Source organism: Barbatula barbatula, assembly GCF_947034865.1.
Source record: "Barbatula barbatula genome assembly, chromosome: 18".
NCBI lineage: Eukaryota > Metazoa > Chordata > Actinopteri > Cypriniformes > Nemacheilidae > Barbatula > Barbatula barbatula.
The window spans coordinates 22,079,676-22,093,612 of NC_136781.1; the positions used below are offsets into that span (position 1 = coordinate 22,079,676).

General features: G+C 40.0%; 1 protein-coding gene across 1 annotated transcript in view; it reads right to left on the bottom strand.

Annotated features, from left to right (window-relative positions):
* The window catches only part of gria3b (glutamate receptor, ionotropic, AMPA 3b), a gene marked incomplete at its 5' end in the record, with an annotated part of 92,609 nt that overhangs the window by 46,457 nt on the left and 32,215 nt on the right, over nt 1-13,937 (bottom strand). The window contains one exon of the mRNA XM_079480300.1: nt 4,625-4,812. Coding sequence (XP_079336426.1) covers nt 4,625-4,812 — 188 coding nt within the window. The remainder of the gene's footprint in view (nt 1-4,624; nt 4,813-13,937) is intronic.

The following is a 13,937-nucleotide window of genomic DNA, read 5'->3' on the forward strand; positions in this document are numbered from 1 at the left end:
ATTGCAGGAGCTCACCAGAACACTAAGTTATCTTCATTTCTCTGCCCTCGGGCTTGCACTTATGTGGGCAGGCCAGAAAGTGGAATGCTCCCGGGGGGAATACATTCTCATTAAGCGTCGGGAGCATCTGTACATTGCCGTTCCTCTCCGATGCTCTGTGAACGGAGCAGATCTGCCTCATTTCCGAAGAAAAGCTAAATACGCTTGCCTATGTAAACTCATTTCAATGCAAGCGTCTTTCATCTGAAATGTTATCCGAGAGACCGTTGGCTCTCAAATCACCATTGTGGCATCAGCCTCTTTTGCAAGGGCACAAACTTATTTTGTTGAACGTGGCTTAATAGACAGAACATGTAACTCTAGGTTAATTCATCAAATAATCACGGCAAACAGCCGCTCTTGTTCCTAGCACAACAACACATCAGACACTACAGGGGCAACACATCACAGATTGATATCTGACATGACAAGTTGAATGATGATGACTCAATGTATTCGGATCCAAACTAAGAAGAAACAGGCTGTAAATTCATATGTGAAGGTTTTCTGAGCCTTCAAACTCCAACTGAGCAGATCCGAACCAAGTTTAAGATAACTAACATCACAGCCTCAGAAAAAACACTGTTCACATTTAGCTTGCCATCCGTGACATCCAGCATGCTTCACATCACCCTCAACAAATGTTCCTAAAATAATTGAATCACTCGACCCTCTTCTGTTTTTTCTTAAACCTGTCATTTTAAGAGTTTCTCATCATCCATGAGTGTTTTTCCCGTTAAAGAGTACAGAGTCAAATACTGACCTGAGAATCAATACGACTCTTGGCTCTGTCATCTTTTCTCCTCCTCCTGTTTGACCTGACCAATGACCCAGCCAATGATGTCCAGTCCCTGCAGGATTCCTAACATCACACAACTCCTAAAATATCTGCTTGACTGGGAGGGATCATTGACTTAAGAATATTATTGAGTGCATTTAATGGGCCCACAAGACCATATGAACACTCACATCTGCCAACAAAACCAAACCACACTTCTGTCCCCAAGAGCCGCGGAGCAGAGGGCGACCATCCCAGCGCAATTTTTAATTTTGAACAGCATTCTCAGTAATTTTTCCTACAGGCATCAGTATTATTTGTCTTTCTTTAGCATAAAAAAACATGTTTATTTCTTGTTTAGATGCAGTAAAGCTGTAAAATGAATGTGGGTGGGATAGAGTTGATATCCACAATAAACAAAAGTCTCTTTCCTTTGATTCAGGATGGGAAAGTGTGGGAATCTGGTCATGGCGAATGTTTCTTAATACAGATCATGAGCACATTCAATTCTTCACAAATAAAACACAATGAAATGTGAATTACTGTTGCTGAGTCAGGTTTTTCCACCCGCTGGTCCCTGTTTAACAGTTCCTGAATCCCTCTTCATGTGTATGTGACTCAAGCGGTACGCAACTAAACCTGTAATCCCATTAGATTGTTAAAGTGACATGTTAAAAGCTCTCCAGAGTCTGTGAGCCTTTAAGACATGTTAAAGCCCCAGTCTTTATGACTTCACGCAGATGATTTTCTTTGTTGTTGGTTTTTGCCGTCAGTTCTGTAAAAGCAGTTAAGCTGCAGGTGTTCCTATAGTACTGATGAAGGTTACAGCTTGAATATCTTTTGGGTTTAGTTGAAAGTTCCCTCAGAATCCTTCGGCACAAACAGCACAGTGTGATTACCTGGAGCCGCGGCTAATTTCAAAAACACGCATGGCCTCATTGTTATAACCAAAACACGGCTAAGGGTGTTTTTTCATTCCACAATCCTGACACGTTCTGTTTGGTGCTCCATGTCGTATCCCAAGGTCAGTTCCATATGTCATTCATCCATCTCATTACAGCCTCAGAGTGAAGCGGACAGCTTGATGCCTTTAAGCAAACATCACTATATAGTAGGGTCGCACGGTGTAACGGTGCTACGGTAGCATCGCGATGCTTAAGCTTCGAAACACCCACGATGCCTCTCTATTTTTGAAACTGTAGTATCGTAGTTAATGTTGCATATGCGCATTAATATTCATTAGAAGAATGTGTTTTGAATGACTCGATGATTCAAATGAGCGTTTTGAAGGAGTTGGTTAAATAAACTCAGTGGAAAATTGACGCCACCTACTGGCCGTCTTAGTTCTGCATTTAAACTAAGCCTTATATTTGCCTCTATGAAGACTGCAGCATCCACTAATTTGAATTAGTTCCCACGTGAAGAATGATCTATTGCACTTTAGTATTTACTACTGTCACTCATAGACACTAGTGTTTTTTAATCTTACCATAGTAAATATTTAAGTATACTACAGTATTGGCTACAATTTATCCAATTACTACAGTTAATACAACAACATATTCTAGTGCAAAGTATAATACAGTTTACTATAGATCTAAATCTGTGTTTTTTGTGTAGATTTGAGTTATGAACATGGCGCAGCATCATGATACTACTTGGTATAGTATCGTAAGACATGTTTATGGTACCGTGACAACCCTACTATATAGAGCCACCGTCCCATCAGAGATACCACAGAGACTCTGCACCAAATCCTGCTCACATCACACGTGGGTATTTTACATCTGAAGATGGGCTCAGTCATCAGGACACATCACAAGAACCCTGACATGAGCGTAACGTCCTCAGTCTTCATCAGAATGTAAACATTTTATACACAAAGGTCTTTAGCTGCGATTATTATAGTCTGCTCATTAAAATGAAACTTTTATTAGATAGACATATGCGTGTTTAATTACTGACCTAAATATTACATTTTTTATTAGAATATGGTTGATTTATAAATCTGTATTGGATGATGGCATGGTAATACAATGTGATGATTAAATATTTCTATGATTACACGACCGACAGAGACCAATCACTGTGGGCATAGTTGCTGACATCATCCATAGCAACAAGGTCAACCCCGCCCTTTATATCAGCTTTCATTTTCTTTTCTTGTTGAACTCGGAAGCTTTGTGAATAGGTTTTAAGAGGAAACTCTCAACTCAAATGTTGACTGTTATGCAGGAGTGGCAAGAGCAAATATTCCCTGATCTTTGACCATATTCACGTGAGAAGTCACATCTCTTCATGACAGAACGTCACAGTCACACAGTGTGAAACGAAACATTGTGAGCATAAAGCTCAGATCAAAAGGTAGTTTTCCTCTTGAAAAAGCACAAGCCCCTCTGTGCTCCCACTGCAAGGGCATTGCTTATGAATTATTGCGATGGGTTGACATACTCAGTATAGCAGGGCAGTAAAAGCTGTCACCATTGCTCTTCACAAAACTTAACTCAGCTGTTGAAACCCTCTGGAGGCGGCTTCTCATCCCAGCGCGTGCCGAACGGCTCAGCATTACGAAATTCAGATGGACTCTATAGCGCACATCTCTTGACTCGGGTCTCAGAAGGTCCGGCGACTCGTCTCAGCTATCGGTGGTGTCAGCGGAGATTAGTTCAATTAGATCCAGTTTAGCCAATACATGCTGAGGGATAAAAAACATGTGTGCCGCAGAGCCCAACAATGCAGAATTCCCACTGTTATTTCTCCAATTCATCTCCTTCTGTCTCATAAACCCACAGCAATATATCAGAGAAGAGATAAAGTCTGCCCTGTATAGCGCTGCATTTCATCAACATGCTTTCACAGGACGAGACCGGAGCAATTATTAACAAATCAGACAAATATGATTGAAAAAAAGATATCATTGTGTTGTCAAACCGAGTGGATTGTTGAGATAATACTGATGTACACTTCCATAGAATCCAAGAGTGAAAGAATTATAAAAGTCATCAAGAGTGATTTACCAACGAGCTGCTCAAGTATGATGTAATCCCGTCAGACTGCTTATAATCTCAAGCAACTCTTTAGTTTGAAGGGCTTCGCTGATAAATCTCAAATACATGGTAGCTTAAATAAATGACTATGAATCAAACATATAAAATCTGACTCAGTCATGTCAGATCTGATCAGAGTCTTTTTCTATCAACGTTCATTATGCATAACTGAATATATATTTAAAAACAAAATCCTCACAAAAGACCCGTAGAAAAGTGTGCAGTCACTCTTGCGCTCTATTGATTTCTTGAACCTGTTGTGGTCCATTAGACAAATGCAGCAATGACAACATGAATCGTTCAATTTGACTCAGAATCTTTGAGTAAAGACAATTGAATTACAGCAAATCGCTCACAGAAAATGAAGATTAAATACTTTCTATTAATCTCAGAACTGATTCATAAAATCGAAGTGAATGCAGGGCTATTGTGCTATGGAAGCTGATAGATAGAAATGAGAGCTTACTGAAGATGTCACAGTGCCGCTCTCATCTACGAGCGTCCAAAGAGAATATCCTTCAATATTTGACATCAACAGTGATTTAAAAAAGTGATCTTCATGCATGTTTCTTGTTCCCCCCATTAATATTTGTCGATTTAAACATTATAAACAACAGTACTCCTCTGAGTTTATACCAATGCACTGTAATGGACAAACACGTTTTAATGATCGGCTCGTGGTTAGCGTACCTTGAAAAAATATACTGAGACATGAAGACAAGCTGTCAGACATTCGGACGCAGAGCGTCTGAGACTTCACCTGCTCTAAGATGACATTGATTCTGTCCACTTCACAGTCGATGAGGTAACGTTTCTCCTGTCTCCTGTCCATTTCTTCAATGATGCGGCGAAACTCTTTGGGGTCTGTTATGCTGCCCACCGAGCGTGCAGTTACCTGCCAGTTGTTGGCCACTGCTGCCTCCATTATGGCTTGAAGGATGGAGAATCCTGTGAGGAAAACAGTCATTTCTGTGTTAGTTCACACTTCACAGATGTTCAAACTCTGTCACACAAAAGGTTTTTAGCGTCCACACTTGTGTAACTTAAATCATGTAGATACACACACGGAATGGAAGTTTTATGTCAGTCAAAATGCCTCCAACTTATTTCATGTGAAAGGATTTTCGGTGTCAGTTAGAAAACACTAGCACAACATTTCTACTCAACAACAGGGCCGTACGCAGGATTCTGAAAGAGGTCCAAAAACTGTGTTTGTCCCAAACAAAAAAAAAGAAGCTTTTCTTGATCTACATACAGGTGCGTGCAACGTTTGGAGTGCAAATTACACTACAACTTCTAAACTATGTCTGTCTTTTCATGTTTATCATTAATAAGGGTCAGCTGTGGCCTAATGGTTAGGGCGTTGGGCTTGTGATCAGAAGGTTGCTGGTTCTAATCTCAGTGCCAGCAGGTCATGACTGAAGGGCCCTTGAGCAAGACACCTTACCCCTGATTGCTCTGCAGTAATGTGGTGGAAGAACGTTTTAGAATGAAATCTCAGCTGTTTATTTGTTGGGATGATGTGAGGTGCTTCATTAGATAAGAATGACTTCCCTCCGACGTGGATACGTTACACACACATTCCTTTTGTTTCACCATAACGAGGGAAAAGTAGTTCTTACAGTATATTTCCAGTTTGCAAGAGCAACATTTGAACTTGTTGCTCTTGCCATCGCTCGTCAAAGAGGCAGTGGTGTGAAAACCCGCCCTACTCTGCCTCTCGTTGTCAAAAGATGAAAATGTACTTTACCTAAGCCAATCATCATCAGTTATCTCCCACCGCACTCTCACACAAACACACACACACACACACCAATCAAAATCAGTTACGTGTCCCGCCCCCAAAACACACAGCAGAGAAACAAATCGTTGCAGGTCCTTTGGACGAGAGAGAGCCACTCGGATGAAAAGTGCTTCAGTGAGCTCAATTATAGTAACGCTGCATTTTATTCTCAGTAATGGTAACAGCGTTGTAACGTGGAAACAGCATTAGTAACGGCGTTTATTTATAACACTGGTCCTGATGAACTGATGGTTTCTATGAGGTTCTGTAAAAGGATTGATTTAGTTTCCATATGCACAGCAATACACTAAAATAAACAGCCTCAGGCTTGCGTAATATTCATTGAGTACAGCTTAAACATGTCATTAAGCACAAGACAACATTATTCTTTTTAAACACATGTGCTGTATGTGTTTAAAAATGCAGGTTTATTATTTCACATCCATTGAGGGTGGAGATCACATGTTTCTGCCGTCTAAAGTCTTATCACAGGCACGGCTGCAACAAAGTCAAACGCCTTTTTTTCCTGGCAGACGCTTTTTACTGCAGATTGCTGGAACTTTTCTGTGCGCTCGCTCCAATCAGCCTTTGCACGGCTCAGTTGATGTGCCCGGTCCAGGTGGCGTGAAAAGCCTTGTGTCTGCTCTCTCAGCACGCTGCTGCCACCGCACTGCTCCGCTCCCACAACAACAACAAAAAAACACTGCATGCAAATGGATGAAAAAAGAAATGCTGCACCATCGACTCAAAGAGATGATGTGTCAGTGATGACAGGTCATCTCTCTCTGCGTGCGTGTGGATGTCACGCTCATTAGACCATTTCATATATGAGTGGAACTATGGTCTGTAATGCAAACATGGTGGCAGAATAAAGCTGAAAGTGATTGTAGCGTGTGTGCTACGGCAGAGTTGACTCATTTTGCCTTATTTCATTTACATGTCAACATGATGTATGTTTGTGGGAAACAGAAACTAAAAAGGTCTTCTTGCTGCTGTGTATCGCTCTGAAAGGGTCGTTCATTCACAGTGAGAATGTTAATATGTTTTTTATTGATTTTTCTAAAACATATTGTTGGGGTGAAAAGTTTTGTATTTATTTTGAACAAAAAAAAATTATTTTCAAAGTTTTCTTGGACATTTGCTATTTGACAGTCTGAACAAACCTCGCCATGCACGCCATTATGAGGCAGACGTATTTCAGATTTGATAGAAAACACTCACGAGGGCCTACAGGGTGATGTCATTTCCTGTTTTATACTTTTCTGTTCACATAACAGTAAAATGGCTTCTTGTTGCTTGATTTTGCCATTAAAATTTTTTGTAATATAGAGGTGATCTTAGCAATAACATCATCCAGACGTCAGAACAATGAAGATGACGGGGATGACGTCATCTTTCAGCTGCTCATCAGATTTGAAACCAAAGCTCTCTATTAGTTTATAGCATACAAACTATGATACGAGCTCTTATGGTAGTTTGTAAGACATAAAACAGCAGTTTTCACTTCTGAATGTGTGTGTGTGTGTGTGTGTGTTCAAAAGCTGTGGCATCATTGGTGAGAAGTAAAACAAATGGATGAATATCCGTTTATTGGAAAATGTGATTGAAACGTTTGCATACATTTTGGGGCTGCAGCATTTGAAAGCAATATAATACTAAATAATAATATTATTATTATAAAAAGAATTCAAATCAATCTTTTAACACTGATATTGCAGAAACCATTGATTGTAAAAGCCAGATAATTCTCCCAGCGAACTGTACATGACGTACTGTGAAAACCATTATTAACGCCAGCAGTGTCTCACATTGGCAGCTAGACTCAATCTGAACGGGTACAATGGGATTCATTTAAGATTCTTTAAAAGATTTCATCCCTGTCTTGATTCACATTTGTATGGAAATGAAGAGATGAAATCTGACTACACATTCTCGGGAGAAATGGACGAGTTCCACTTTCACTTCTTCAAAGTCAGCACAAAAGTTCTCTCACAGACATCAACAGCCAGGACGGACAGACCGCTGCCGAGCCATCTTCAGCGCTTCTCAATAAATATAATGACTTACTTTCCTCTCTTTGACAGTTAATTAAAGAATTGAAACAATTCTGTGACTTGCCCGCTGCATTTGCATTCACATCTCACAGTAAATCATTGCCAAACAAACTCAACAAACAAAGGGCCTGTCCTTTCCAGCGGTTATCATCCAGGGCATCAGACAGCACTGATATCATATGCCACTGACCCCATCAATCCTACTGCCTCATAATTCACTCATTGGAGACCGTCACAGGTTCACACAGGCTTACACTGCTACTGTGTGTCCAGCATTGTTTTGTATTTCCCCTGAAATATCGGAAGAAACGAACGTGAACGTGAGATGAGCTCTCCTGAGAACATGAAAGAACTTTCAAATCAATGGACTTTTCCTTCGGGAGACCTCTGGATTCATGTGTTTATTTGCTGTTTGGATGGTCTCCCCAGCACTCTTTCTGTTGTGTCGCTTCATGACAGATGCCAGCGACACCATGAAAACACAAGCGCTGGGGTTACTTGAAGCGAGCGGTAAGTAAGCCTTCTATCCGCTGTACTCTTAACTAGATCTTAACAAGATGAAGTTTGAAGCATTACCCGTGGAGGCTTAGCCGTAATTGAATTTACTTGTTTCTAATCTTCTCTCTGCCTCTCTGTTGCTGGCGGTGGCTAATTGAAACGCCACGGTCAGTCCGGGCCGTATCTGTGATGTGAGCCGTGACGGCTGGGCCTCCTCCAGAGTGACGCTTGAGCGCGGTTGCTTAGCATCCGTTCTGTGACGGGGTTAAAGCCCCGAGACGCCAGAGATCTGAGGGGGGGAGGGGGGTTGCTGCTGACATCAGCTTTAGAATCTAAATTATTTATTAAAATAACTTTAAAATGTACCATTTATTTATTTATTGTTCGTATAATATTTGAGCTGTGTTTCTCTCTCATTTACCTTAAACGTGTGCTTCTCTGTGATAACCATGATGTGTGTGTGTGTCTGTTTTCTGTGTGTGGTCATTTTTTTAGTTTTACTTGGTTATAACTTTAATGTTTTCTTTATAGTCAATATGTTTCAGGTGCTGCTGCTTTGTAACAATGGAAATAGTAAAACGCGCTATATAAATAAAGTTGACTTAACTTAATTGGGACGATAAAGACCTCTCTACTACCCCTTACCGTACCATACACTTTATTATTAAACACCTGTTAGACATTTCTAACCAATGCCTATATGATCTGATATGTGATGTGAAAATGAATGCGGATTTGATCTTGCAGTCATATGTAGCGTGAGAACTACCTGTCATGTGTCTTACTCACTACGCCTCTAAAGCTGCTGGGACAAGAGTGTTGTTTTTACAGTCTCATTTTCTTTCTTTCTCTTTCATTCGCCCATGAGTAGACGAGATCTGAGATCAGTCATTTAGTCAGATTCTACATTATTGTACGGCCATGAGTTCAACTTGGATGTGGGTCCCCAATCCCCGGGCCCATATGCACCTGCATACCAGACACTGCGCCACTAGGTGGGACAACCTGCTTGTGAAGGGAAATAGTGTAAAGAAACTTGTTTTGTAAATCGAGTGCTGTTTGCATAAACTATCACTTTATCATATCCTCCTTGGGTTTGATTATTTATTAGGCAAGCACATCTACTTGTTTCCTGAACAAGAAATCTGTAAAAGTGTTGCATCACACTGCAGAATGTTCCTACAAAATAAAAAATGTCAAATTTGACCTCTTAAGCCCTATTGGCACAGGATAAGTATTATCAAGGGACCTCGTGTGATTTAGAGATGACCTCCCCACGTCTGTATGTGACGCATTCCCACGGGATAAGTGAAGCCTGTGATTTTACTCAATTTGACCAATTTATGATTTTGGGGATTTTTTACAGAATCTGCATTGTCCGATTAACAGGCAGGTGCATCTGTGAGTAGTTAAGCGTTGTTCTGGAACATGTGACTTTTGTTTCAAGAAGCCAATCGTACAATATTTCATGAAGACGGAAGAAAACACACAGACCAATGTTAATAACACGCTGGTTTATTATAAGTATCACAGTTCAGTAATAAAAAATCCATTTGGGAAGATAATTTACAAACCATGATGCCCATTTTCCATCTCTAAGCCTGTATATGTGAACATGTTTACTTGTGGCAAACAGATTACCACCCGCATAACACTGTGATGTCCACCTGCCTGCTAACTTCTTAATTAACAGAACTTCACAAGGAAACTATAAGACTTCAATTCTTTTAACACTTCGTTCTTAATCTAGCCTTGTATGTTTCCTTGATTAAATATGATGCTTCTTAAGAATGCCAGTAACCTCTCGGAACTCTATTGTCAGTGAAACTTCCACCACATAGTTTAGGGTACATAGGGAACACTGTAAGTGTGTGTTAGAAATCTGAAATGAAGAGAAATTATTCTACTTGCTTGGTACGTTCTTCGTCCGTAAACCAAACATTTAAGTCTTCAGCCGGTTTAAATACTGACTTGTTGTTTCCTCTCGATTACACATTATGTCTGGAGTTGGTCTTTTGTGGCTGTTTAAACCCATCCGACTACAGGAGCGTCTACTCACCTCTCAGGCTTTCTACTGGCCTATAAAATAGAAAAAGGCCAAAAGCGAAATATAACTGAAAACGCAGTTATGATCAGAAGGCTGTGTAATATGAGAGATTTCTTTAGTTTTGTTTACTCTTAGATTATGACCATTTGACTAATAGCAGTGTCTGCCAACAAACATAAACCAAAAGCACGCTTCAGAACAGAGAAGAGACGGGCTTCAAAGTTTTGAGCAGTGTAGTATATTACTCTGAATTAGACTACTATCTGGTACCCTGCAATAAACACTCAATCGTTCTCAATCGTGCAATGATCTGAAGTCACATGTCTTTAAGAAATGTTTCATTTAAGCAATATTCTGTATCACTTAATTACACTTCATGAGATGAAGGTGGAAAAAGAGAATCAGCCTCATATATTGGTCATGGGCTGGCCTGATTTAAAAAAATTGGCATCGGCCAGAGGAAAACCCATATCGGTCGATCTCTAATAGTTTGTATATATAGTCATGTATAACGATATGACCGTACCTGTCAGCATATGAGACCGGCGATCGTGTTCCAGGGAGTTTCACTTGAGAAATAACAAAACAGGAGAAACTCCCGATCAAGACGGCAGTGTTGGCAGATACGGATACGACCCAGCACCCAAAACAATATCAAAACACTTAAACACAGAGAAAAATGGATAAACCTTGAAAAAGGACATAGGAGCCCGCCAAATCACACAGATGATGATTCGCACGGGACAAATATTATCACAGGACCTCGGTGTTCGGCGAAATATGGTTAGGTGATTTCCAGGGGAATTCTTCCTTTACAAATGACAGACACGGCCGATTCGCATGGGATTAAGATCACAGACAAATAACCTCTGCTATGATTACAAATGACTAAAGGACCCCAGATAATACTAACCTGTGCGAATATATATATATATTTATTAATGATCTGATATTACTAGAAAAATGTGATTCGCTCCAGTCCAGCCAACACCTGCCGTGTCCATAGAGAAGCACACAACCTGATCTGAACCGTGGGGGATGCCACTGGCTTTGGGTTAGTTTACTCATTCCTCATGTTTCATCAAGCAGATATTGCTTTCCTCGCAGAACGCTGGCTGCTCCGTGTTGTTGTGCACATTAATGAGCAATGTCTTCTTGGATACTTAATCTTCATTGTCCTCCGCCACAGCCAAAAGAAATACCAGCTTAACGTTTGATGAGCGTTAACCTCACGCCGAGAGCGAGCGGTCACAGCTTTTACGATCCACATCTACAAGTGCACCGAAATCCCCCCACCCATGTGCTCGTGTATCCCATAATAAAAATGATAGATTGGAAGTGTCCTAAGTGTGTTTGGCTGAAATGGTGGAGGGGGAGAGAGAGTCTTTGATGTGGTATATTTATTCTAATTAAAAGGATCTTGAGCCAAGTACAGTCCTAATCGACCAGACAGCCCATGCAGAAAATCAAAATGAAAGGCAGCGTGTACGGCGTATCTATAAAGGAACACGCATGCCAAGAGTGTAGGGGCTCTCAGAGCTGTTTTTCATTTGCACAGCCTACAGACTGCTGGAGCCAGCGGCTACACAACACGCACGCACACACACACACACACACACACACACACACACACACACACACACACAGTGATATTCAGGGCCGTAAACACCTCCGCAAAAACACATAGCCTACACCGGAGGACTCTATTCAATTATCTGTTACATCATCAGACGGCGTGACTCATAAAATGATGTGAACACAGAAAGAGAAGAATATCAAGTCAATTTCAATATCTAAACTTCCTCTGTATAGCCCCCAAATCTTGACATCCAATACTGAGGTTTAAAAAGAAAACCGACGGGGGAGTTTAACACGACTGGAGCAAGATAATGCTTTTAATTTTAGATTTTCATGACTTTTGTTTCAAGAAGCCAATCGTACAATATTTCATGAAGACGGAAGAAAACACACAGACCAATGTTAATAACACGCTGGTTTATCATTAGTATCACAGTTCAGTAATAAAAAATCCATTTGGGAAGATCATTTACAAACGATGATGCTCATTTTCCATCTCTAAGCCTGTATATACAGTCAGTATTGAAGAAACTCTTGATATTAAAGTGCATATGATTGTTATAACAGTATTGCAATGACATGCATGCAGTGTTTCATTACTTTCTTTTCTTACATTTCTGACGTATGCTCATATCTGAACATCCTGATGCGAGTCGTGACACCGTCATGTTTTATAGTGCGTCTGTACTCAGGTAAGAGGTGATTGGTCAAATAAACCAACAAATAGAAATGTTCCACGTGTAGAATCTATGAATAAAATAATGTTGTTTGATTCCATTATTTATTCAGCCCTTCATTGCAACAAATGAATTCTGTTATATTTCATTAATGCAAATACATCTGTTTTTATTAAGGAGGACGGTTTGAGATCCTAAAATGGAAAAATAAAACGTCATATAATATTGTTGGCTTAGTGCTTCATTTGAGCAAATGTCAACACATCTTGAATCAACGTGTTTATCGGCCTCATTAGTTCTTTGCTTTTAAATGAATGACTGTATGTCTCATCAGAATGATGCCACATTGAGCAGTCTTCTTACAATTCAAACATTAGCTTTCATAGTGTTGTGTAAGAATCGGTGTTCGCTGGTTCAGTTGAAAGCAAAGGCTGGGTCATCATTTAGTCTTGTATAACATTTCTAATGAAGGAAAGGTGCTGGCGGCAGCAATTTCATGGTTGCTGGAGCTGTTAGCGAGTAGGTGAGTCAATGGCCTTCATCCAGACGCTGTTAGCAACAGACAAGAGAAGCCAATCCTACTCTTATTGTGTAGTTACCAGAACACGTCTCCGAAGGCGCTGTCGACATGTGACACTAACATTTAAGCATGTAGCAATAATTCTATTCTGTGCTTTCATCTTGTTCCTGAAATATTCGTCATGTCCTGTGTAATGATCTGAAAGTTCTTCTAGTAACTTTCTATGTACTATTGCTCTTTTATGACATATCGCTTATTGCTCCCTGAACTCTTTGTAAGTCGCTTTGGAAAAAAGCGTCTGCTGAATGACTCAATGTAAATGTCCTTTCCTTTGTGACGGAAAATAACTCTTGTTCACAAGGAACTGCATTCTTTCTTCAATCATCCCATACATTGATAAGTCTGTTAATAAAAGAGTAATGTCTGAATTAATCATTCAAATGCAGATTTAAGTGTTTGAAGGTCAAAAGGACTTGATTCATCTATTATGCAAACAACACAATCTCTTCATCAAAGCATAAACATCCAAATACGGAAATATAAAGGACGATCTACAGGTTTATTTTACATTGGCATCTGCATCTCTAGAATAAAATCTATAACACTTTCACACATCACACCATCTTAAATACATAGTGCCAAATGAGTAATAGCTTGATTGAGGCCAAATCTGATATCAAATACTGACAGAACACAAATCTAGCTTTAACCCTGTCTTTAAATACCCAGCATGCTTCCAAAAAAACTTCAAACCTTTTATAAAATATATCTCTTTACTGGCCATTTGATGGAAGCCTATTTTGTATGATCCAAGTATATCAGAATACAGGAGAAACATGAGAAAACAAGAGCCATTATATGACTGATTGATCTAGTTTATCATTTGCTGTTTTCATGTTAAACAGCAGAGGGTTTA